The sequence below is a fragment of the Hemitrygon akajei genome, chromosome 20, assembly GCF_048418815.1.
Source record: "Hemitrygon akajei chromosome 20, sHemAka1.3, whole genome shotgun sequence".
NCBI classification, from domain to species: Eukaryota; Metazoa; Chordata; class Chondrichthyes; order Myliobatiformes; family Dasyatidae; genus Hemitrygon; species Hemitrygon akajei.
Genome location: NC_133143.1, coordinates 32,850,435 through 32,877,975, shown reverse-complemented (window position 1 = coordinate 32,877,975; position 27,541 = coordinate 32,850,435). Strand labels below are relative to the sequence as shown.

Here is a 27,541-nt window from a genome sequence, read left to right as displayed (position 1 = left end):
GCTTCTTTTTATGTTGTATGTCAATAATTTGGATAATGGAATTGATGGTTTTGTGGCCAGCTTATCTTTCAGATGATACAAAGATAGGTGGAGGAGGTAGGTAGTATTGAGGATGCAACGATGCTGCAGAATGACTTAGACAGACTAGGAAAATTGGCAAATAAGTGGCAGATGGAATACAGTGACAGGAAGTGTGTGGTCATGCACAGTGGTAGAAAAAATAAAAGTATAGACTATTTTCTAAATGGAGAGAAAATTCAAAATCTGAAAAACAAAGGGACTTGAGAGTCCTTATGCATGATTTCCTAAAGGTTAATTTTCAGGTTGAGTTTGCGGTGAGGAAGGCAAATGCAATGTGCATTTCTCATAATCTCATAATCTCATAATGCAATTCATTATGAGAGGACTAGAATATTAAAACAATGATATAATGTTGAGGCTTTATAAGGAGTGTTGTGAGCATTTTGGGGTCCTTTATGTTAAAAGACTGTGCTGACATTGGAAAGGGTTCAAAGGAGGTTCATGCAAGTGATTCCAGGATTGGAAGCTTTATCATTTGAGAAGTGTTTGATGGCACTGGGCCAGTACTCACTGAAATTCAGAAGTATGAGGGGGGATCTCAATGAAACCTATCAAATGTTGAAAGGCCTTGAGAGAGTGGATGTGGAGAGAACACTTTCTATGTTGGGAAGTCTAGGATGAGAGGACATTATATGGTCATGCACGTTGGCTTCAGAATAGAGGGACATCCATTTAGAATGGAGATGAAGAGGAATTTCCTTAGCCAGAAAGTGGTGAATCTGTTCAATTTGTTGCCACAGATGGCTGTGGAGGCCAAGTCATTAGGTATACTTAAGGCACATTTAAAATTGTTGATTGGTCAAGGCATGAAGATTTATGGGGAGAAGGCATGAGAATTGAGCTGACAGGGAAATATATCAGTCCTGATAAAATGGTAAGAGCTTACTCGATGGGCCAAATGGCATAATTCTGGTTCTATGTCTTATGGTCTTATGGTCAGGTGGTGGGTCTTCTCTCCCTACCAAGGAGAAAATTTTTCCAGCTAACAAAGGACTTAAACACAGTTCACACAGCAAACATGAGGAAATCTGCAGATGCTGGAAATTCAAACAACAACAACACACACAAAATGCTGGTAGAACACAGCAGGCTAGGCAGCATCTATAGGGAGAAGCGATGTCGACGTTTCGGGCCGAGACCCTTCGTCAGGACTGACCGAAAGGAAAGATAGTTACTATCTTTCCTTTCGGTCAGTCCTGACAGTCCTAAAAAATTATAAACCATTTATAAAACACCAACTATTTCCAAAATTGCTAACTTTAATAGTTAGTTAAATTGCTAACTTTAATAGATAGTTACTATCTTTCCTTTCGGTCAGTCCTGACAAAGGGTCTCGGCCCGAAACGTCAACATCGCTTCTCCCTAATATCTTTCCTTTCGGTTAGTCCTGACAAAGGGTCTCGGCCCGAAACGTCGACATCGCTTCTCCCTATAGATGCTGCCTAGCCTGCTGTGTTCTACCAGCATTTTGTGCATGTTGTTGTAAACACAGTTCATTTGTTTTCAGTATAACAAACTTAAATCCAACACAAACCTTAAAGTACATTTAAAACTCAAATGATTTCTATGTTAAACATTTCCAAACTATAAACCATTTATAAAACACCAACTATTTCCAAAATTGCTAACTTTAATAGTTAAGCTGAAATAGTGACATTTATTGAGAAAGCTCCCTAAACCTAGAATAAAAGAGTTCCAAAGTACAGGTACAATTCTTATAAACTAAAACACACACAATACATGTGAACACATTGTCTATTGCAGAAACCAAAGCGGGAGGAATGGATTCTTGTTCACCCCATGTTCCTTTCAGAGTTTCTTGATGTTCCTTTCCTCATTCCTAGGAAGCCTGAACTGCTTTCTGCATTTTATCATTTTTCTCCCACTTAGATGACTTCACACATTTATGATATTTCCTCAGATATCGTTAACACAAATGCTCTAAAAGCATTTTTGGAGAGATAGACATAAGCTTAATGTTCACAGTTTACAAGTAACACTATAAAGCTAACTTCCTTGAATTCATAAACCTTGCAACTACAAATGCATTAGTTACTGATATGCTAAATGGTAGTACATCAGTTCTTCAAGTTTCCTTGAACTAAGCAACATAAGGGTCAGCTTGTCTGTTTGAAACAACTCAAATTGAACATATTGTCTTATATTCTACTCTTGAGCCATAAGAAAGCAATTGTAATGACCAACATCTGCTTATACACAGAAATAACATTTTCTAAATACAAACCTTATTTACAAAGCTAAGTTTTAACTTCAAGCTGATTAATGCTTTCCATTTACATTTCAAGAACTGAACTGAAGACTGACTTCCATTTACAACTAGAAGTTAAATGAACTGTTAGTTGGAAGTTTTCTTACATTTGTTTTTGAACTTACAAGTGGCAGCTGTTGTGTTTGGAAAACAAGTTAGTAAACAACCAAGCAGTAAGCATATATCACGACTGATTACTATAAATTGTCCCCTAGTGTTGCAAAATGGCAAAAGAATGAAAAGGAGAGTGCTGTGCATTTGAGCAAGAATAAGGAGGAATTGGACTGTTAGATTGGCTCTGTTTGGAGTCAAATACAGTTACTTCCTGTGTCATGAATGGGTATATGAATCTCTGTTTAAAACAGACATGCTTGAAAGACCTATCAATATTGTAAGGTTAAGGAAAAAAAATCATAGAATCACCTGCATAGAAAGTCTTATCATCAAAACAGATATGACAGGAATGCAGAATGAAATGAACCCTTACAGGAAAAAGTGCAGGAGGAGTTGTCATCACGACAACTGTGGGGCTTTATGGATTTGTAACGAATATTGATAGCTAAGCTGAAATAGTGACATTTATTGATAAAAGAAGGGAATGTTAGAAATGGACTTGAAGAAAGTGGGGACAGTGTGGATTTTAGTAATGAATATAATGAATTTCTCCAATTTTCTGTAAATACAGGAAGCAACACCAATTACTGTATCAATGTACTAGAAAAAAAGTAGTCAGAGAAAAGACTTGAGTAGGACTAATGCAGGGACTGCTCAACATATCCTACAAGAAGGAGTTTGGACTCTTGATTTCTTATAGCTACACCTTTGACCTGGAGAAAATGAGTGGAATTGAACAAGCTGTTCCGTATAGTAAGTTCAACTGGATAAACTAGGCAGTCTGTTTGGGAGAAGTTAAGGCCCCTACTCGCCTGATGTGAAATGGAGATGCAGTGGGTTCAGATGTCCACATTGAAGTTGAGTTGGTTGGCAGAGGCACCTGAAGAGTAACGGATAAAAGCAGGAGTGATTCAACATCGAATCATAGAGCACTACAGCACCGAAGCAGGTTCTTTGGCCCATCTGGTCTATGCTGGCCTGATTTTCTGCCTGGTCCCATCTTCCTGCATCTAGATCATAGCCCTTCATACCTCTCATCAATGGATCTATCGAAACTTCTGTTAAATCGTACAATTCATCCCACATCTATCTCTTCTACTGGCAGCTCATTCCACACTCGCACCAGGGTGATGTTCTTCCTCAGACTTACCTTAGATATTTCACCTTTCATCTAAAACCTTGACCTCTAGTCTGTCTCACCCAACCTGATGGGAAAAAGCCTGCATGCATTTACCCTCTCTATATCCGTCATAGTTTTGTATACAGTACCTCTATAAAATACCCCTCATTCTTCTGTGCTCCAGGGAATAGAGTTTTAACCGATGCATCCTATCCTGGTGACTCAGCCACTCAAATAATTTTCTCTGCACTCTTTCAATCTTATTGCTATCATTCCTATAAGTGACCAGAAATGGACACAGTACTCTATAGCTGGACTTACCAAGGTCTTATACACCTTCAACAAAACATTCCAACTCCTGCACTCATACTTTAATTTATAAAGAACAATGTGCCAAAACTCTCTTTATGATTCAATCTGCAACAGTGTGCAAATGCTTTATATACAGTCAGCCCTCCTTATCTATGGATTCCGCATGTGCAGATTCAACCAACCGTGGTGTGGGAAAACCCGGAAGTTCTCTCTCCAGCACTCATTGTTTGAGCATATACAGACAATTTTTTCTTGTCATTATTCACTAAACAATACAGTATAACAACTACTTACATAGCATCTACGAGGTATTAGGTATTATAAGTCATCTAGAAATGACTTAAAAACCCGGGTTATGAATGAGTTCCTTTCCTGAGTCCGTATTTAAGTCAGATTTGAAGTCGGAACAGGTACATCCGGTATTATCTAGCTTCAGTTAGTCAAACGTTTTTCTTAGTATATAGTACATATTTTACCTATCTATGCATATAAAACACTTAAGAAACATACATATTTAAATAATTAAACCACTGTGTTGCTTAGTAATAATTGTAGCATTCAAGCATTCATTGGGGCAGGGCCTTTCACATGCTCCATTAAAATTGTTCCGATCGTTGACCGACTTGTAGCCTAATCCTTTTCCAATAACTGATGGCGTTTCACCTCTCTCCGATCACTTTATTACTTCCACCTTACTTTCAATCATGATCACGATTATTTTCGTGAACAGAAACACCACAGATTCAGAGCTGCACCGCCGGGTCATAACGTCCACCACACTGAACATGTTAAATAAAGTCCAGGGTTCTGCTGGGTCCTAAAGACTACCACACTGAGACAGGTTAAATAAGGGACTTGAGCATCCACAATTTTTGGTATCCATGGGGGGGGGGGGGTCTCAGAACCAATCCCCAGCAGATAAGGAGGGCTGACTGTATACTTTTGCACAGGACTGTAGTCATTTTAATATTGCACTATACTGCTGTCATAAAAAAAACAAATTTCATGACGTGTGTGACGATAAACCTGATTCTGATATGTCTCTATCATGGACTGAGAGTGTGAGGGGGTCAAGGATACGGAATCAAGGTTGGGAAAAGGGTGAAGGCAACACCAGAGAGACATTTGTAATGATCAATAAACCAAATTTTCATAATCAAATGATCTTGCCTGGTATCTCAGGGCTGCGTGTGTTTGTACCTATGTCAACCCCCACCACTGGTACTTCTTCTCTGCCACCTGTCCCACATCCTTCCTGTGGCACACCATCCTTGTCATTCTCAACATACTTCGCTCCCATCAGATTTACTGATTTGCTCTCTTCTTCACTGACAAATAAAAGACAGAGTTAGGTAACCTAGCTACTATATATCTACGTGCCAAAGACTTTTGCAGAGTACTGTATGTGTGATGTCACTTTCAAGGGACATGGATCTGTACCCCAGGCTCCTTTGTTCTAATCCACACCTCAGTGCCCTGCCATTCACTCTCCAAGTATTATTCTGGATTTCCCTCCCAAACTGCAACACTTCACACTTGAAAACTTTAAATTCCATCTGCCATTTTCAGCTCATTTTCACAGGTGGTGCAGGTCTCTTTGTGAGCTTTAATAGCCTTCTCACCATCCACTATGCCTCCATTCTTGGTGTCATCTGCAAATGTGCTGATCCATTTTACCACACTGTCATCCAAATCATGAATATAGATGACAAACGACAAGAGACACAGCAGCACTCCCTGAGCACATCAATACGCACAGGCCTCCAGTCAGAGGGACAACTGTCTTCTAACATTCTCTGGCTTTTTCCTTGAGGGTAATATAAATCCAATTTACTATTTCATCCTGAATGCCAAGCAACTGGACCTTCTGGACCAGTCTGAGATGTCTCTGACTTCGATATATTATCCAAGAGTCTTTCTTGTCTACAGAACTTCCTGTTTTCTCTCCTGATCTTCTCTTTTCCTCTCTTCGGTTCTAAGCCAAAGAGCCAGACTCTGTGCCTGAGATCTGACTGCTGCAGCTCTCCTTGGTAGGCCATCTTGACGAGAGAGAAAGGATAGAGTCAATGTATGAATAACCCATTTATGTAGGATGTGAGCAGACTGAAACATTATTTCTGCTGGGATTATCCAATTGTTATTGGGGTTGAATGACCATGAGGTTTGAGATTATTGAAAGAAGATCTCATGAGGAAATATGGTCAGTAATCATATGATGGACCCTATGCTGATATAGAGTGGTAGGTGAGGGTGCAGACAGAAGTATGAGGAGATACTTTAGAGCTGATGTTTGCCATAATATAGCAACTCCACCCTTTCCAATACAGATGATAAAGTTGCGGGATTAGTCCTTACAGTGTATGGAATGTACTGCAGGAAAGTTTAAGACCATGCACTTTGGTAGAAGGAATAAAGCCATAGACTACTTTGTAAATGGGGAGAAAATTCAGAAATCAGAGATGCAAAGGTACTTGGAAGTCTTTGCCCAGGATTCCCTAAAGGTTATCTTGCAGGCTGAATCGGTGGTAAAGAAGGCAAATACAATGTTAGCATTCATTTTGAGTGGACTACAATATAAAGGGATGTGACATTGAGGCTTCATAATGCATTGGCCACACTGCAGATGGAATATTGTAAACAGTGTTGGGTCCCTTAGAAAAGGTGTGCTGGCATTGAAGAGGGTCCAGAGGAGAATCACGAGAATGATCCTGGGAAAGTAAGGGTTAATGTATGAGGAGTGTTTGATGGCTTTGGGCCTGTACACACTGGAGTTTAGAAGAATGAGGGGGAATTTAATTGAAACCTCTTAAATACTGAATGGCCTAGATAGAGTGGATGTGGAGAGGATGTTTCCTATAGTGGGGAGTCTAGGATCAGAGGGCACAGCCTTAGAAGAGAAGGATGTCTGTTTATAGCAGAGATGAGGAGAAATTTCTTGAGCCAGAGTTTGGTGAATCTGTGGAATTCATTGCCACAGACAGCTCCGGAAGCCAAGTCATTGGGTAGATTTAAAGCGGAGTTGATCGGTTCTTGATTAGTCAGGCCCTCAAAGATTATGGGGAGAAGGCAGAAGAATGGAGTTGAGAGGGATAATAAATCAACTTTGATAGAATTGTGCCGTAGAGATGGGTCAAATGACCTAATTCTACCCCTATGTCTTGTAAACTTATGTTCTCAGCAAACTACTAAAAGTTCAAAAGGGTTAGGTTAGAGTGAGTACAAGTAGACCATCAAGACAGTCACTGTTGTTTCATTGGCAGTCAGCAATGACGAATGGGGAACTAACCTTGAGGGCAGGCTCTCGTTGGATTGTGAAATTTGGAGATTAAAAATTTTTTTTTAAAACTAGAGATATGGTCATGGAGGTAAAGACATTGAACTAAGCATTCGATGTAATGCTGGTCTTGGCATTCATTAAGAGAGGGACAAAAGGAGATAAAACGGAGGCCTCTGCTGAGGACTGATGTAGGTGGATTGTTCGGATGTTCTGAGAAGGCAAGATCTAAAGATGTAGGTAAAATCTGGAAGGAGAAATGGGATTTAGAACAAAGGATGGTGGAAAAAGGTCTAGAGGTGAATTAGCATTCAGTTATTAAAATTAGTATGGAGTTAGTCCATGCATGCGTGTATCATGTCTCATGCAAAACTTCAAAAGACTATTTTAATTTTCTGCTGTTTCAGGGTTTGAAAGGATCACAAGGGAAAACATCCATTGGCGTAAGTCATTTCTAAGCATGCTGTGACCTGCAAACTCTTTCCAAAAATATGAATTTTATGATATCCTCTAGATCCAGAATTATTAATTTTTCTTTTACAGTCATGTGAACTCCTGTCATATATTCGAAACAATTGTCGTGAGTACTATAGTTCTTAAATACATTACCATGTTTTTAAAGTAAATTAATTCCTTTTAATTACTAATCAACAGAAGACTTTGAAAAGATATAATTTGACACTTATTCATAATAACTACAGTAATGTCACTAAAGTTTTAAAACACTGAGGCAGAAAAGTGATCAATTTCCCAGATGAATGCATTTAATTTTTGTTTTAGTGGCTTTTGAATGCTCCTTTAAATACAATCCTAAACAATAGAAAAAGACTATTTAGACTATTCCATGACATCAGGCACACAACAGGAATTTTAGCTAGTGTGATAATTTCCCTGTTAACATTTTTCTTATGAGATAATATTAAATGCACTGAATACAACTGGGTAAAATTATTTTTAGATGAAAGCAAAATGTATTTGTTACTAAATTTCATCTCCCTAGGGATGTATTATCTCTAAATTATAATGTAATGTTTATTTTCAAAGGAAGTAATTAGATCTTTTTTCCTTATTTTCCCCTGCCAGCTTGCTGTTCATCAAGTGAGTGTTTCTGCTCTTTTTAAATTTACAATTGCATTATTTTAATTCATTTATCAAGTCATTATACCTCCATTCTAACACAGGGGAATTGCACTGTTGAAAGCCTAAGTTTTCTTGTTCTTGTTGCTTTTTGTGCAGGGTGAGGGGATTTTGAGAGGGTGTTGGTGATCATGTTGCCGTTTGTAGTGTGCAGTGGGGAAGAGGGAAGGTTGCTGTTTCTCTTTGAATCTGACTTCTGTGGTTTTCTTTGTTTCTTAGCTATCTGGAGAAGACAGTTCTCAGAGTTATATACTTCATACATACTTTGATAATAAATTAATGTTTGCACCTTTGAATTTGGACTGACATCCTAAATCTTCAATAACACTGGAATCTCATTTTTGTCGCATTATTTAAAAAAGAGTATAAAAGTTCTGATGATGGAATATTAGAGATCTCAGAATTTAGTAGAAATGAGATTTTTTTTTCCTTGGAGCAAAGAGGGCTGAGAAGAGATTAAGTAGGATATACAAGGTCATACGGCAACACGAGTGAATCTGCAGATGCTGGAAGTAAATAAAAACACAAAATGCTGGCAGAACTCAGCAGGCCAGACAGCATCTATGGGAGGAGGTAGTGACATCGTTTCGGGCCGAAACCCTTCAGCAGGAGTGGCTGTCTCCAGAGATAGAAACAGAAAGATCTAGAAAGGGGAGGGAGGTGTCCGAAATAGACCAGGTGAATTTGAAGGCGGGGTGAAAGTTGGAGGCGAAGTTAATGAAGTCGACGAGCTCAGCATGTGTGCAGGGAAGCAGCGCCGATGCAGTCGTCGATATAACGCAAGAAAAGAGGACAGATACCGGTGTAGACTTGGAACATAGATTGCTCCACATGGCCAACAAAAAGGCAGGCGTAGCTAGGACCCATGCAGGTGCCCATGGCTACACCTTTAGTTTGGTGCAGGAAACCCTCCTGATGAAGAGTTTCGGCCCGAAATGTTGTCACTACCTCCTCCCATAGATGCTGTCTGGCCTGCTGAGTTCTGCCAGCATTTTCTGTTTTTATACAAGGTCATAATGGATTTAAAGAGTACAAGTGGAAAGGAGGCATTTCCATTACTGGTTAGTTCAAGAACCATTTCAAGAGGATAGGGGATCATGAGGCAAAATACTTTCATACAGAGTTGTTATGATTTGAAATGCACTCACTGCGAGAGCAGTAAAAGAAAAAGCATCCAGCACCTTCAAATAATATCGCCAGGTTGGGGAATGCAAGTACACAGTCAATGGGGAGAATTGTGTGAATGTGACTGTGTGGCTTATTCTGCACAGCGTTGACATATTGGGCGGAATCGCCACTTGATCAATGTAACATGATTCTATGATGCTATGAAACTGTTTCAAAGAGAGGATATTTCCCTGTCCAATGTGTTATCTAACTGTTAACTATTTAAATAGCAACATTGTAGTTTATAGGGACAAAAGAACAGAACATGTGGGAAAACCTCAGTAAGTCTATGGAATGAAAAAGAGAGTTAACAATTCACACTCAATTCTGAATGAAAGGTGTATACAACATGGATATTGCCTGCCCTGCTCTGTGTTTCTGTTTTCTTCAATGGAAGACTTCCAACATCTGCACTTTTTCTTTGGTTTTTCACCTGCAGTTTTTGGGATCTTGCTTGCAAGTTGCTTGTTGGATTTCCTAGAACAGTGGTGATTACATTTCAGAAGTATTTAATTAGTTTGAAAGCAGTTTTGATGCCATGTAACATGCTACAAAAATACAAGTGTATTTTTATTTTTCTACCTTAAAAGAATGAGCGATTTCTCATTTCAGAAAGCTCTGAGTGCCCTGTTTATCCTCTGGACCTCGTGTTTGCGTTGGATTTGTCATCAGATGTTTCCCCAGCTGAATTTAACAGAATGAAGAGAATAGTGAAAGAATTGGTGCAGGATCTTAAAATAACCAAAGGTACTTGCCCAGAGGGAGCACGTGTGGCAGTTCTTACCTACAGCTCCACACCAAAAATGTTCATACGATTCTCAGAACACAGGAGTGAGGAGAAATTTCTGGAATCACTGCAGGATCTAGCTTATGAGCGGTCAGCTAGAAGGCAGGATATTGGATCAGCAATGAGGTTTGTTGCAAGAAATACTTTCAAGCATACTCGTGGTGGCATTCTTACCAGAAAGGTAGCAGTATTTATTACTAATGGACCATCTGAAGACAAGTCAGCAATCGTGACGGCAGCTCTCGAGTTCAGTGCCTTGGACATCACCCCAGTTGTCATTTCTTTTGCTGATGTCCCTGACATACAGCTTGCCTTCCAGGTAAATGATACTATCTACTATATTTTACAAATGACGCATTTATTTGTGGTCCCCATCACATTTTCCTGTTTAAGGTTCCTATGCTTGCATCTGTAATACAAATTCCTCTTTCGGTCATTGACCCCATCTGCCAATGGGATCCCAATGTAAGGATGTAAATAAGACCATTAGAACAGTATCAGGCCATTTGGCCTGTCAAGTTTGTTCTGCTATTCCATCATGGCTGATTGATTATCCCTCTCAACCCCAATACCCTGCTTTCTCCCAGTAACATTCGATGCCCTTGCTAATCAAGAACCTGTCAACCTCTGCTTTAAATATACCCAATGACTTGGCTCAGCTGCCTGTGGCATTGAATTCCACAGATTCACCAACCTCTGGCTAAAGAAATTCCTCCTCATCTCTGTTATAAAGGGATGTCCTTCTATTTTGAGGCTATGCCCCCTCGTCTTAGACTCCCCACTATTGGAACTCACTATCGGAAACATTTTCTCCACATCCCTTCTATATAGGCCATTCAATATTAGATATGTTTCAATGTGATCTGTCCCGCCACCCCCATCCCCCATTCTTTAAACTCCAGTGAGTGCAGGACAAAAGCCCCTGAGCCTTCATTTTCAATTTTTTAAATGAAATTTTCCAACAAAGAAAAAGATACAAATCAGAGGAGAAGTTTTAACAAATACATAATACAACAAACGTAGTAGCAGCAAAAGAATATATACTGTCAAGGTCAATTGAATATAATATTAAGCTATTCTAAACACATCCCTCCAAAAATTATTTAACTTTACACAGGACCAAAACATATGAGTTAGAGTAGTTATCTCAGCGTTGCATCTGTCACAGATGGGGCTAATATTAGAAAAAATAAGCGCTAATATATCTTTTGACATATGGGCCCTGTGTACTATCTTAAACTGAATTAGGGAGTGATGTGTGCAGATAGATGAATTATTAACTAGATAATAAATTTTACTCCATTAATCATCTGAAAGTGAATGTTGAAGTTCTGTTTCCCAAGTACATTTAACCTTATCATTAGGCATCATATGTGCATTCATTAACTGTTTATATATAGTAGCTGTTAATCATTTTTGAAATGGTTTAAGCTGAAAAATAGAATAAATCAAATTTGGTGAATAAGCCAATGGATAATTCGGTAAAAAATCACGTAAAAAATTCCTAACTTGTAAATATCTAAAACAATGTGCACTAGATATATCATATTTATCCATTAACTGTGAAAAAGACATTAAACAATGCTCTGAAAACAAATATAAAAAAGTTTTTATTCCCTTAGTTTTCCATATTAAAAAACCTTATCCAGAGTTGATGGTTTAAAGAAAAAGTTAGAATAGATATTACTAGAGAGTTCAAAGTTATTTAATAAAAAATCTACGAAACTGAAACCAAATTTTTAAAGTATGTTTAACAATAGGACTAAGACCTTATCTTAACTATCTTGGAGAACGAAAAAGGAAGAGGATCTCCCAGTAAAGAAGCTAAAGAAAACCCCCTTACCAAATTCTCCTCCAGATGTAACCATGAAGGGCAATCCTGGTTATCTATACCATGAATCCAGAGGGTGATATAACAAATATTAATTGTCCAATAACAAAATCTAAAATTTGGTTGTACCAGTCCTCCAACTTTTTTTGATTTTTGCAATGAAAATTTATTCACTCTGGAGTTTTTATTATTCCCAATATAAGACAAGATCATGGAATCTATTTTATCAAAAAATATTTTTGGAACAAAAGATGGAACTGCTTGAAATGTATATAAAAATTTCGGTAAAATAACCATTTTTAAATAACTTATTCGACCAATTAATGACATCGACATAGGCGACCATTTAGAAAGCGCTTGTTGAGTATATTCAATTAGAGGGGAAAAATTATACTTATATAGGTCTTTAAAATTTTTAGTAATTTTAATACCAAGGTAAGTAAAATAGATTTTAGCAATATTAAAAGGTATTTGATCATAATAATCAGAAAAATTATTAATAAGAAATAGTTCACTTTTATGCAAGTTGAGTTTATGTTCAGAGAAAATACTAAATTCCGTAAATATAGATAACATAAAAGGAGTAGATTTCCTAGCGTCTGAAATGTAAACTAATAAATCATCCGCATATAGCGAACCCCAGAGCCTTCAAACACTCCTCATATATTAACCAGTTCACTCTTGAGATCATTCTTGTGACCCTCTTGTGGACACTCTCCAATGCCAGAAAATGCTTTTTTTGATAAGGGGACTATGAACTGCTCACAGTGCTCCAAATTCAGTCTGACCAATGCACTATAAAGCCTTAGCATTGAACATTTGCTTTTATATTCTAGTACTCAAAAAATGAATACTGACATTGAATTTGCCTTCCTTACCAACAGCTCAACCTATAAGTTTTCCTTCAGAGAATCCTGCACAGGGGACTCTCAAGTCCCTTTGCACTTCCGATTTCTGAATTTTCTCTCCATTTAGAAAATAATCTGTGCATTTCTTCCTTCTCAATGATTAAAGTACAAAGTAAATTTATTATCAATGTCACCATATACAACCCTGAGATTCATTTTCTTGCAGGCATGCTCAATATATCCAATAACCACAATAGAATCAATTAATTACTGCACCAATAGGATGCTCAACCAGAGTGCAAAAGATGACGAAATGTGCAAATACAAAAGAAAGAAGAAGAAAATAATAATAAAAATATAAATAAACAAGTATATAAATAAATAGCATGAATATGAGATGCGGAATCCTTGAAAATTAGTTCATAAGTTGTGGGAACATTTCCGTGATGGGGCAAGTGAAGTTGAGTGATGTTCAATTAATAAGAATGCCTCATACAGCACGTACTGGAGCAGCTGTAAAACGTACTGTAAAACAGCTGTTTTAGTCTGTTACTAGAAGTGCTCCTCTGCTCAGCCAAGGTGGCATGCAGAGTGTGAGAAACATGCCCCAATTAGGCAGCATTGTGTCCCAAATAAATGAAGGTAATCATGGCTATATTCTTGATTAGTTTTTGTTCTTTAAGAATCGTCTCAAATAAGTGGCTGCCCAAATAAATGATGCCCCATTTAACCAGAAACCGCTGTATCAGATGATAGGATCAGACAGTGTCAGCTGAACTAAAACCAGAGATTTTGCCAAATAGTATATACAAGCTTGAGAAGAAGAATTATGATGTTGATGAAATTTCATACTATAATAAATATAAAGATCAAACATTGAAGGAATCTTGTGGAGGTGGAAAGAGAATTAATTACGATTCCTCTCAGGAGACTTTGACCAAATAAGTTGAGGTTGTCTGTATTCTTTGATCACCCTTTCAGTGAAAAAGTTTCTGCTCATGTTCCCCTTAAATTCTTCACCTTACACCCTTAACCCATGAACTCTGGTTATAGACTCATCCAACCTCAGTGGAAAAACCCTGCTTGCATTTACCCTATCTAAACCCATCATAATTTTGTATACCTTAAAGTTGTAGAAATTACTGTTTTTTTGAAATTTTAATGTCCTGTCTTTCCTCCTGAGAAAGGTTGATGATACAAGAACGTTTCGAGTAGCTTCATTGTCAAAACAGCAGCGACAAGTCCAGGAGCAGTTACGCACAATCCGATTATGCACCTTCTGTTTCGGTATGACTTCAGCTGGATTTAGTTGTTAGTATAGTAAATCAAAATTTAACAACAAATACTTACAGAGGTTATGTTTTTCTGCATTGTTGGTATGAAACAATAGGAAAATGGTTTAAGTATAAAATTAAAGGTACTTGATCTGCGCAGATTCCTTAGATCTAAACATTCAGCTTTCTTCTTTCTTCACAGATATGTGTCAACCAAGGGCCCAATGTCAACACAATATGTCCCCACCTCCAATCTCAATCAGCATGGACATTGCTTTTGTTGTTGATGGTTCACACAATATGAAAACAATGGACTTTGAAAGAATTAAGTATTTCCTCACTTCAATGCTGGATATGTTTGTGATTTCAAGAAGACCAGACATCAGTGATAATGATGCCAGGGTGGCAATGGTACAACACTCACCAGCAGATTACGTCCCTGGTACTGGTCGTAAGCCAGTCAATCTGGAATTTGGGTTTTTGAAGTACAACAGCAAAAATATAATGAAGAAGTACATTAAAGAATCATTTAATAAGTTAGATGGACCCTCTAGGGTTGGCCATGCTATTGAATGGACCATGAATAATGTTTTTAGCAGCAACCCAGTTGCACGCCGTCATAAAGTGATCTTTGTAATACTTGCGGGAGGAACAAGCGCTCTTGGCATGGAAATGCTAAACATAGTGTCTGAGGAAGCAAGGTGCAAAGGTTTTGTGGTCTTTACGGTTTTCCTTGGTAAGGAAACTGGCAGATTCAACCTGGATACAACTGTTAGTTTTCCGTTTAACCAACACTTTCTTCACCTTGGTTGGCTGCTTGATTCTGAAACGGCTTACGCCAAAAGGTTCGCTCGGGCCTTCCTGAAAAGTCTCACACGTAAGTTACGCTTAATGTAAAACTAAATTTAAAAAGTGACCCTGTATTTACATAGAGAAATTCCTGCTTCTATATTAGCCAGACCTTTGATAATGTATTTCTTTATAATTATTTTCAGTTTTCTGGATTTGCAGACTTCAAATTCTGCTTCCTTTTGTGAAATGATAGGTACCAAGGGATAAAGGGCTAAGTAGATCCATCATTATGCTGATTTCCAGCTGTAGCTTGCCCTGGTTAACTGCTCTGTCACATGAGGAATCTAGCAAACTGGATGCATGAAATCCAAGACTAAAAACAAAAAAGCTGGAAGTAGTCAGGAGGTCAGAGATTTGGGGTGAAGTTCCTTCATAAAGGAGAGGAAATGAATGTGTTAAATTGTAGAGAAGGGAAGGGGGAACAGATCAGAGGGAATATTTGTGATAGGGTGAAAATAAATTTGTCAACGTAATAATCATTTTGCAAATTGCATTGGACAACAAAGATTATGTTTCCTGAATACCTTTAGGTGTATCTTACAGATTTTGCACTGCTGATCATGAAAATCACCGGAAATTTCTTACATAGAAATGTAGAAAACCTACAGCACAATACAGGCCCTTTGGCCCACAAAGTTGTGCCGAACAATTCCCTACCTTAGAAATTACTAGACTTACCTATAGCCCTCTATTTTACTAAGCTCCATGTACCTATCTACAAGTCTCTTAAAAGACCATATCATATCCACCTCCACCATCGTTGCTGGCAGCCCATTCCATGCACTCACCAATCTCTGAGTAAAAAACTTACTCCTGACATCTCCTCTGTACCTTCTCCACAGCACCTTAAACCTGTGTCCTCTTGTGGCAACCATTTCAGCCCTGGGAAAAAGCCTCTGACTATCCACACAATCAATGCCTCTCATCATCTTATACACCTCTATCAGGTCACCTCTCATCCTCCATCACTTCAAGGAGAAAAGGCAAGTTCACTCAACCTACTCTCATAAGGCACGCTACCCAATCCAGGCAAAATCTTGGCCCCTAAATTTAATTCCAAGAATAATGAAGGCCAATACAACATACGCCTTCTTAACCACAGAGTCAACCTGTGCAGCTGCTTTGAGCGTCCTAAGGACTCAGACCCAAAGATTCCTCTGATCCTCCACACTGCCAAGAGTCTTACCATTAATACTGTTTTCTGCCATCATATTTGACCTACCAAAATGAACTACTTCACACTTAACTGGGTTGAAATCCATCTGCCATTTCTCAGCCCAGTTTTGCATTTATCAATGTCCCGTTGTAACCTCTGACAGCCCTCCGCACTATCCACAACACCTCCAACCTTTGTGTCATCAGCAAATTTACTAACCCATCCCTCCAGTTCCTCATCCAGGTAATTATCACATAAATGTTTTTAAAAATCACCTATACTTGTTTTTTCAATTCATAATTTAAGTCAATTAAAATGTTGCCAACAATGTAAACTGAAAAGTTCTCTATCTTGTCCAGGCATACCTGGGCATGCTTAGGCAGGGCAGATGCTGCATGGCAGGACAGGTGTTAAAAAGGCTATAAATTTCCGTGAAGGATTTTGATGTTTGTGACAGATGTTTCATAGACTAGGAAAGCATTTTGTGGGTCCACAAATCAAACAGGTCATCAACAATAGGCAATTTGAAGAATTTCTAGTGGGACCAGAAAAAATCGCATGGAAGGAATTCAAGGATGTTGTTGAAAATGCTCTGGGCAACCACAGAGTACCAAACTGCAGGCAGACAGCTGGTTGACAACATGCTTCAAGCATACAAAACCATGAAGTGCAACATGTCACTAACGATTCCTTGTCTACATTCCTATTTAGCGTTCTTCCCTGCAAATCTTAGTGCTGTCAGTGATGAGCATGGTGAAGGTTTGTCCAAGACATTGCAATCATGAACAAACAGTCTCAGGGCAACTGGAATCCATCACTGCCAGCTGATTTTTGGACACAATTGAGGAGCCCTAGGCACTGAGTGCAAATCAAAATCATCTACAAAATATTTTTAGCTTAGTTGAACTATTGCAAAGCATCAGCAGATTATGCAATTAAACACATTATATTCAATAAAAGTTCATTTCTTGTTTTTTTCAAATTCCTACGTGATGCAAGTAGTCTGAGATTATATTTGTGTTCAGCTTCAAGCAGTCTATCATAAACAAAAAACATTCTGAGAAAGCAACAAAAAAACTTGTCCAGTGTCAGTTAGAAACAGGAAAATGTTAAAAAAAGAAACAGATTGCGACATCTCCATCAGCCTTCTTAAGATGTCATGGGGCTTGCTAACCCTTCCTCATGATAGACTGGTGTCCTATCGGGGGAGGATTCTCGTACTCTCAGTCGCTTCACACCATGAAAACCAGCATAAGCACCAGCCTGATGAGCCTATAAAGCTCAGGACAAACTTTAACTTTAACTTTGCTCACCCTCTGACTTCTGTGGGTTCTTAGATACCTGGTGAGAATCTCGGTATTTTCTCTTGGTTAATTAGCCTCCTTTGGGAAATTGTTCTGGACATTTCAATGCCCTGATTGCTCTCAATACTTGCTCAAAGTCTAGTCATGTAGTCAATGATATTGTACCACTTTTTCCACTGCCATAATGCCCTATTCTTATGACCATTAGGAGCGTGAAGACCCACTCTTAGTGATTCAGACACATCTTCATCCCCTCAGCCATCTGATTACTGTAGGGACCCTAAACACAGTTTCATTATTCCTTTTTTTTTGCACTTTTTATTTGCTTTGTCATTTACAATCATTTTTGACTTTGCACTGTACTGCACAAAACAGCAAATTTCTTGTCTTTATATAAGGTGATAATAAACCTGATTGTCAGCCTGACTCTGAACGTTTGGAGCAATGGCTGTAAGATCTGAACCAGTTCAGCAAAATGATTTAAAGAGATCAGAATGGATCTTAGAATCAGAATCAAAATCAGGTTTAGCATCATCGGCATATGTTGTGAAATTTGTTAACTTTGCGTCAGCAGTACAATGCAATATAAAGAAAACCAATGAATTACAGTAAGTGTGTGTGTATATATAATAGTTAAATAAGCAGTGCAAAAACTTGTCATGGGTTCAATATCCATTAAGAAATCAGATGGCAGAGGGAAAGAAATTGTTCCTGAATCATTTAGCAATTTATACTAAACAAATCAGTTCCAGCCTTTATGTAGAATATACTCGCGGAGCACATCCTTAAACTGTTCTGTTTAAATTATAAGTTTAAGACTTGTGACCTGAGAGAACTTTTTATCAACACTTCCTGATATCTTTAATCACCTTAAAATATCCCAGTTAGACCACCTATTAATCTGATGTCAATTAATTCATATATCCATTGGTACAGATTACATCATCAGTATTAAGTGTGTCTGTAATCTGCTAAATTGTGCAATAAAATGCATTGCTTCTACTGTGTTACAGGTTCAAGTAGTTCTCAAAGGTCTTTGGACTGCAAATGCTTCAGTGTAGGAAATTGAACAGGACTTTATATATTCAGCTTTTATATTAACCTGCTTGTCCTCAATATTGTCACCTGTTCATAAATCATTCCCAGATCTTTGGCCTTTTCCAATGTTTATAACAACCTCCATCGTTTATTCTATTGCTGTCACTCCTGCAGATCTGAATCTATTTCTACAAACTTCACCTGCACATGATGTCACAAAGGGAAATACAGCATATCTGGGATTGGGGCCAAGTCTGATGTTTTCATAAAAAAACCTTTAGAATGAATTCAATTAATCCTAATATATACGTAATCATTACTGATGACTTTAATTTTGATGTACTGTACTCAAAAACAAACATTAGGGATTTTGATGTGCTTACATTTTTAAAAAAACTAATTTTACTAAAATTTGCTTTTTACAGTTGAAATCAATGAATACCCTCCTCCACAATTAAAGGAGGAATGTGACGCTCTACCTGGACGTATAAGGTATGTTTTAAAAGGCATTGGATTATTAAATTTATGCTTAAGTCTTCTGTATAAACTCTTCATTAGATACACTTGTAGACCTTTTAGTTAATGCAAACACACAATCAGCAAATCATGTGGCAGCAACTCAATACATAAATGCATGCAGACATGGTCAAAAGGTTCAGCTGTTGTTCAGGCCAAATATGGGAAAGAAGTGTGATCTAAATGAATTTGACCATGCAATGATTGTTGATGCCAGACAGGGTATCTCAGAATGTTTTTTATTTAGAGATACAGTGTGAAATAGGCTCTTCCAGCCACAGCCTCTTGCCTAATCACAGTATAATTTACAATGACAAATTGACCCGCTAACAGTCTTCAAACTCTTGGAGGAAGCCAGACCTCCTGGAGGAATCACACATTCCACAGGGCGGATGGTCACACTCCTTACAGGTGGCACTGGGATTGAACTTCCAATTCCGACACCCAGAGCCGGATTGTTAGCATCGTGCTAACTGCTAAGTTATCATGGCATCTAAATTTCAGATCTTCTGGGATTCTCACACACAACAATCTCTAGAGTTCAAAGAGAATCATGCCAAAAACAAAAAAAAAAAATCATCCAGTGAGCGGCATTTCTGTGGGCAAAGATGCCTTGTTAATGAGAGAGATCAGAGGGGAATGGCTGGATTGTTTCAAACTGACAGGAAGGGAATAGTAACTCAAACAGCCATGCATTAGAACAGTGGTGTGCATAAGAACATCTCTGAACACATGTCACATGGGATCTTGAAATGGATGGGCAACAGCACCAGGAGGTTATACTGGGTTCCACTCCTGTGCATAAAACTGTGGCCATTCAAGTTATTTTTAGACTCTAATGCCAGTTGTGTAATTATTGCTTGTTCTACAGAGAATATAATCTCAGAATTGCGGCAAATGATGATCTAATTCCAGAATGGAGCTACAGAGGTGAGAAACAAGACAATTTATATAATTTTACAATGCGATGTCTGCAGGCTCTTTTTCCCCTAAGTTATTTAAAACTATAATATGTGCACAGTTTATGTACACATAGTATTGGAAGCAAAGCATTTGAGCAGCCAGTGTTATAATTACAGCAAAGTAATTTGCTGTCTGCTCATGGATTATTTCCATGTTGTTGAAACTTATCAGTGGTATAGTCAGCCAAAGGCAATAGGACCACTGGAATTTCATGCCACCAGGAGCAGCTGTAAACTTTGTACTGGCCAAGGCATCAGGAAAACAACACGATCAATTTTAGTGTATCTTATGGGACTGTCTATTTGTAGTGCAGCCTTTCTTCCAGAAATTGCTATGTGCATGAGATAATCAAATTCAGAATTGAATTGTTCCAATTCATTGAAATGTGCATCAGAAGTTCAAGAATCACATTGAGACTTCTGGATAACATTTCAGACCACAATGCAGTACCATCGGATAGTCCACAGGGCAACATAATGTTATTCAAAATTCCACCCTGCTCTCTATAGATAGACATAGAATATGCTGTGTACATAAGACCAAAAGCTATAGGAGCAGAATAAGACCATTTGTCTTATTGAGTTTGGTCTGTCATTCAATCATTATTTTTTTAATCCCCTTCTCCTGCCTTTTCACTGTTTTCCTTAACCCTTACGGACCTTATTTTAATTAAGGGCAGAGAAGATTTTGGTTCAGACTAATCAAATTATTTAGTCTCATTCCTGTGTGAAGGGAGATTGGTTGACAATTTACCTCCTGTGCTCCTATGTTAGAAGTGTCTGCCTTTCTGAAAGTTCATAACTGGCTGTAAAAATGCTTTAATATGTTTTGGGGTATCTGAAGTTGCATTACAAATATTTTTTTAAAAAATTAAACATTTTTGTTTAATTTGAAGTATTTTAACCAATGCTGCAGTGGCAACTTTGAGACCCTGTTGCTATATAAGATCAGTTTACCAGATTTTATGGTAAAAATAACAAAGTTAGCGGTTTGTCATAATCAAATCAGAGAGCAACTCCAACATTACATGTAGAGTTAAACACAGAATCAGAAATTGGTTTTCAAGCTTTTCCTATTTGTTCTGTAGTCAACTCACTATCCACATCCATTACCAAATTACTTGTCAATGGAATGCATTGATTTCTCCAAAAGTAAACCAGCTGTGCTATACAACTGAACTTCTAATGACACGATACCTTAATTATTCCCAAGCACCTTTTCTTGCACTGAAAGTATGTTTTTTTGCAATTTAGTTGAAGTTGAGGAAGAATTTGAAATATCTGCAGAGGGACCAGAAGCAAACACACTTCATGGTAAATGCAATGGGATAATAGCATGCACTCCTTTTTCAATACTCTTTAAAACATTCATTCCATCATATTTTAAATATGTTATACAATTTTTGCCTTTATCTCTTAATCTCAGTCTTGTTTCCCTTTCCATATTTTAGTTTTGGTATGTGATTTAGCATGAAATAAATATTCTAGTCAATTCTGTTTTGGTGTTACAGCACATACAAAAAGGTATTTGACCACATTCACACATGTGCTAAATCATCTGCAGAGAATGCTAAGTTGGTGTGATGCATGTTCTTGTGACAAATTTCATGGTCCTTGCTTGGGGATAGATGCAGTGATCCCTGCAATATTTTGGTCCATTAGAAAATCTAGTCAGTTATCCTGGGAAAAACAATCCTGTTATGTCATTTCTTCATTTTATTACAGCTGACTGATCCCTCGACAATATGTGAAGATGCTAGAACTATGACTTAAAGTGGTACTTTGACAACGGTCTGCAAGTTTGTCAACAATTCTGGTATGGCGGATGCGAAGGAAATAAGCATCGATTCATTACCCTTGTAAAGAAATCTGCCTCAAATCACACTAGAAAATGTTGTAGCAATTATGTACAGTGAAAATCAGCAGATGCTAGAAATCCAAGCAATGCACACAAAATGCTGGAGGAATTCAGCAGGCCAGGCAGCATATATGTAAAAGATTGACTGAAACCCTTCATCAGGACTGAGCGGTCTCGACTGTTTACTGTTTTCCATAGATGATGCCTTGCCTGCTGAATTCCTCCAGCATTGTGTGTGATGTGCAATGATATAATTGTTTCAGAATCTGTATACTTGAGGGCTCAGTATCCTTATCCTATGAATTAGTCAGAAAATATCAACTTTGACTTGGGCCATGGTTGTATTTGACCCTGGACTGTGATGGAAGAGAGCAATGTCAGCCAGGAGTCCAGCTACAGACTAAAATGATCATCCTTTTTGCTGGAATTTTCTGCTTGAGCAAGTAAATAAGAGTAAATGGCTGTGATGCCCATTGTAATTGAATAGCTCTCAGCCATTCAGTGTTGGGACTCATTCATTTGCAATAACTCTTGTAGTACAAGGAGTGCAAGGCTTCAAGAGGAACAGAATTCATTATACAAGGAAATTGACATAAAAGAGATAAACAAGCATTAAGTATAAATATGTAAATTGTATTATTTTATCTGCACAAATTAGAAGTTAGTTTTTTAAAAAAATAACATGCGTCTGTTTCCAAAGTGCGAGACCAGTACCTCTGCGGAATAGATGTTGAAACTTGTAAATATATACTGCTCATAACGTGAATCTACCTTAGACCTTAACGAGTCCTTAGTGTGCTAGATTCTGTGTCAGGGCATGGAAAAGCTCCGTTAGTAACCAGGATAACTTCATTTCATTAACACGTCTTTGTCGTATCATGTAGCGTACTCTTGGTTTTCTTTATTCGCAGCAAATGTTTATACTCAGAATTTGTTCATGCATATGTTCCATCTACAAAAAATACTGCTTTTTGATTTGAAATAAAACAAAGTAACCCAAAGCTACAGTTCCATTTCTATTTCATCATTTCCTGCACACTCATGAACATGATTAGGAAGAAGATGTGCATGTGAATAAAATCATTCTGCCAGCAATGGTAGCCCAATCAAGCAATAGAAATACACATCTTTTAGCTGGTTTACAATATTCTGAGGTTATGAAGTGAAAATAGGATTTATTTGTAAGTTTTAATATACACTGAGTCAGTTTCTAATGTTAAAATCACTATCTTTATTAGTATCTACTTATAATACAGTAACTTTAATGAAATAAACTGAAGTTAACAGTGTTATGTATATATATGTGTAGCTCCCAAACCATCAAGCTTAGGAGCAGTTCTTAAAGTCTTAAAATGGTAGTGTAGAAAAGTTCAGTAATCCATGAAATAAGTGAGTGAGGGGAGAGATTTGTAATCCAGGAAATAATGTAGAGAGGAAGGCCATCACAGGTTCCTGGCTGGGTAAACAAAATAACAGCCATTGAAGATCTCGTCCGTCAAGCCATTTCAAAATCCACTAGAAATCCACCAGGTGACAGTCACAGGAATATCATCTTCAAGTGGTTATCACATAACACCCTGATTCCAGGTAAAGGGCCCACAAAAGTGACACCACAGGGTACTCTAACAAATCCCCACATATTGATTATACGAATTCATACATTCTTTGTGCACTGCGTGCCGATAATCTACCCAACCTTTTGGGCATAAGGAGAGTTCCAAACCAGAGTAGTGACAAACTGAAGTTCCAACAGCGTTTGTGTGTGTGTGTGTGTGTGTGTGTGTGTGTGTTGTTATGAACCCAGCCCCCTCCTTCCTGAGAATCGCAAGATCGCTATTAATTCGGGTCTGGGACCCAGGAAATGAGAGAGAATCCTCAGAAATACAAAGCAACGGATTTTGACCATTGTTCTTAGAGACACCTGTGTGGATTGCGACTCTATGCTACGTGCCAGCGATCAGGGCTGCGTGCACACCCTCGGGCAATGTGGGGTGGGGATTGTATCACCCCACCTTGATTGACATCTACAACTCTGCAAGGCAAGATAAAAAGGGCGCTGCAGGAGGCAGTACCCTAGCGACGCACCAGAAGGAGACACCATCGCTCATCGCTCCCGTGATGACAGGAAGCTATTCGGGAGCCACGTGTGGATCGGTTCCCCTAGCCTGGGGAATGAGTGGCTGATAACCCCAAAAAGGACTTCGAACTGACAACGGGGAACCCACCTTCCCGATTCAACGATTTGAGTCCAAAAGGCTGGCAAGTTTATTTTCTCACCAAAAATTCTCTCTCTCTCCAACACGTGAAACCCAGCGGTCCCCAAAAGGCTAAAAGCCTGCATGAACTCCAGAGACTTTGATATTTCCATCGGACAATATTTTTACCCCTAGACAAATGATAGAGCTACTTCTTATTGTTGATTATTACTATACCCGCACTTTAGATTGAGTATTGACGACGTATATTATCTGAATGTTTGTATTAACCTTACTTTTGTGCCCCTTTATAAATAAAAACGTTTAAAAATAGTACCATCAGACTTCAGCGGACTTCTCTATCTTTGCTGGTAAGTGACCCAGTTACAGGGTTCATAACAGTGTGTATATGTGTGTCTCTCTCTCCCCCTCTCTCTTCCTCCCTCCCTCCCCACAGCAGGCTGCCACAGCTTGTGACTGACGTCATAGACCCACCTCACTCAGGCCCTCTTAAAGTAACACTCACAGTATGAGCCTGTGTGTCTCGTAACACTCCCCCCCCCCTGCAAAAAAGGAAAATTTTGATCTATGAGCAAAAATTAACTGAAAACTACAATACGTGAAACAATACATTTGTGGTTACCTTATAGCATACTACAGACTAATACAATACATTGCAGAAGCGTATACAAATAATAAATTCCACTCGACTATCGCAGTTTAAGATCTGGAAAGGCAATCAGTAATTATATTATCCTTGCCTTTAATGTGAGTTATCATGATATCACACTCCAGAAAAATTAAACTCTGTTGCTAAATTGGAGTTTCTTCAACCATTTTCCTTAACCACAGTGGCATGGCCAAAATCACTCTTAGCTAAGTTAACTGTAAGATTGACTTTCAAGAGCCTTTCAAACAACTCTTCCACTGCAGAGATATGTGTTTCCCAGGTGTCATTCCCTGTGACTAAATCATCAACATAGGCATCTGTATGTTTTAACCCTTGAATTACCAAATTAATCATTCTCTGGAATGTTCCTGGAGCATTTTTCATTCCAAATGTTAGAACATTGTATTCATACAACCCAGAAGGTGTTACAAATGCAGAAATCTCCCTACCTCTATCTATTAATGGAACACACCAATACACTTTTAAAAGAGCGATCTTTGGAAGAAATTTAGCTTTTCCAACCTTGTCAATGCAATCATCCAGTCTAGGAATGGGATAAGCATCTGTTTTTGTTACAGAGTTCACTTTTCTATAATCAGTGCAAAACTTAATACTACCATCTGGTTTAGGTACCATAACTTAAGGTGAACTCTAATCTAATGTTGAAGGTTTAATAATACCATTTTCTAGCATATACTCAATTTCTTGCTCAGCAAGTTTACATTTTTCTATGTTTATATGATATGGATGTTGTCTTATGGGTTTGGCATTTCCCACATCTACGTCATGTCAGGTGACTGTGGTCCTTTTGGGAACATTGGTAAATAAATCTTTATATTTCATAATTAACTGCATCATCTCCTGCTGCTGCTGTGGCTGTAAATGTGCTAATTTCTTATCAAGTGTTCCCAAAACAGCTGAATTTGTCAGTCTAGCTGGGACAATGTTTGTTTTAATATTAATATGCATCAGTTAATGAGTTCCCAGAGAAACCAGACTCCTTATTATTGACACCAACAGACACAGCTGCTGTTTGCTTTTCAAAATATGGTTTTAGCATGTTTACGTGTACCAGCTGTGTTGGCTTCCTCCTCTCTGGTGTTTCGACTACAAAATCTACCTCATTGACTTCAGACCCTATCTCATAAGATCTATGGTATCCATGCTTGTAACAGGTTTGTCTGGATTGGTAATAACACAAGGGCATTATTGCCCACCTGCAATTTTCTCACACAAGCCTGTTTATCATACCAGCATTTCATTTTGTCTTGAGACACTTTTAATCTCTCTTTTGCTAGGCTACAGGCCTTGTGTAATTTGACTTTGAATTTCAAAACTTAGTCTAAGAAATTAACATGCAAGTCTTTGTTAAACCACTGTTCCTTTAACAATGCCAACAGTCTGCGGACCCCGTGGCCAAACACAAGTTCAAAAGGGCTAAAACCTAGGGATCCCTGTACTGATTTTTTTCACTGCGAATAAAAGCAAATGAACTCCCTCATCCCAATCCTTCTCATTTTCAATACAGAATGTCTTAATCATGGTTTTAAGCGTAGAATCGTATCTTTCCAAGGCCCCTTGTGATTCTGGATAGTACGCAGACAGCGTAAGTTGTTTAGCTCTCAGTTCATAAACAATCTGCTGGAATACTCCTGACATAAAGTTACTTCCTTGATCAGACTGAATTTTTTTAGGCAAACCAAATAAAGTGAAATACTTTGAGACCCTTTGACACATGTTTTGGCTTTTATATTTCTGAGAGGTATTCCCTTGGGAAATCTTGATGCTGTACACATGATGGTTAGCAAATACTGATGGCTAGCTTTAGTCTTTGGCAATAGGCCAACACAATCCACAATAAATTTAGAAAAGGGTTCACCAAATGCAGCAATAGGTTGGAGTGAGGCCACTGGGGTGACCTGATTAGGTTCACCCACAACCTGACAAGTGTGACAAGTCCTGCAAAAGGTTGCAACATCTTTCCTCAAACTGGGCCAGAAGAATTGTTTCAAAACTTTGTTCACAGTTTTATTCACACTTTGATGGCCACCCAAGGGCTTACTATGGGCTAAAGTTAAAATCTCATTCCTATAGACTTTAGGTACTGCAACTTGCTGAACAATTAACCATTCCTCACTTGCAGGAATATCAAGTGGCCTCCACATCCTCATTAATACTCCATCATTGAAATATCACCCAACTGGCACTTTCCTAATCACATCACCTGAGAGAGCTTTTTCTCTTAAAGCTTCAATCTCAGGGTCTTTGCTCTGTTCTGCTATAAACTCCTCCCTATACAGAGACAAATATTTATTGTCAGATTTAATACCTGGATCCTGGTGAAACAATGAAGACAGAAAAGTCCCTGACAAGTCATCAAAAACTGAATCCCAATTTTGGCTATCATGGGTAGCAGAATCATACTGCACAGAACTATCTGCATTGGCTGATTTCTTAGCCATACTTCAAGTTACTGCACAGGAGGGATAAATGTTAAGAATCCATCTTTGAATAATCAATGATTGGCTTAGTCGTCAGCTGCACTGCAGTAACAACTTTACCACCTGCTAGGTCATTCCCTAACAACAAAGGAACACCATCCACCGGGTTAACTGGGCTGTAGTCCTATTTTAACCGGTCCTATAACTAACCCTGTCTTCAAAATTACCTTATGCAGAGGTACAGAAACAGGATCACCTCTAATATCCCGAATAAGATTTACCTCACCAGTGGCACTTATCGCTAAACTTCAGAACATTGTCTAATATAAGTGATT

General features: G+C 38.3%; 1 protein-coding gene across 1 annotated transcript in view; it reads left to right on the top strand.

The window, feature by feature from the left end:
• LOC140713932 (collagen alpha-6(VI) chain-like) overlaps nt 1-22,901 on the top strand; it is a 133,571-nt gene extending 110,670 nt beyond the window's left edge. The window contains exons 31-42 of the mRNA XM_073024629.1: nt 7,578-7,613; nt 7,714-7,750; nt 8,254-8,268; nt 9,318-9,368; nt 10,087-10,580; nt 14,128-14,227; nt 14,417-15,091; nt 18,990-19,056; nt 19,952-20,010; nt 21,297-21,356; nt 21,494-21,498; nt 21,803-22,901. Of these exons, the coding sequence (XP_072880730.1) occupies nt 7,578-7,613; nt 7,714-7,750; nt 8,254-8,268; nt 9,318-9,368; nt 10,087-10,580; nt 14,128-14,227; nt 14,417-15,091; nt 18,990-19,056; nt 19,952-20,010; nt 21,297-21,356; nt 21,494-21,498; nt 21,803-21,958 (1,755 nt within the window). The 3' untranslated portion in view covers nt 21,959-22,901. The remainder of the gene's footprint in view (nt 1-7,577; nt 7,614-7,713; nt 7,751-8,253; nt 8,269-9,317; nt 9,369-10,086; nt 10,581-14,127; nt 14,228-14,416; nt 15,092-18,989; nt 19,057-19,951; nt 20,011-21,296; nt 21,357-21,493; nt 21,499-21,802) is intronic.
• The last annotated feature ends 4,640 nt before the right edge of the window (nt 22,902-27,541 follow it).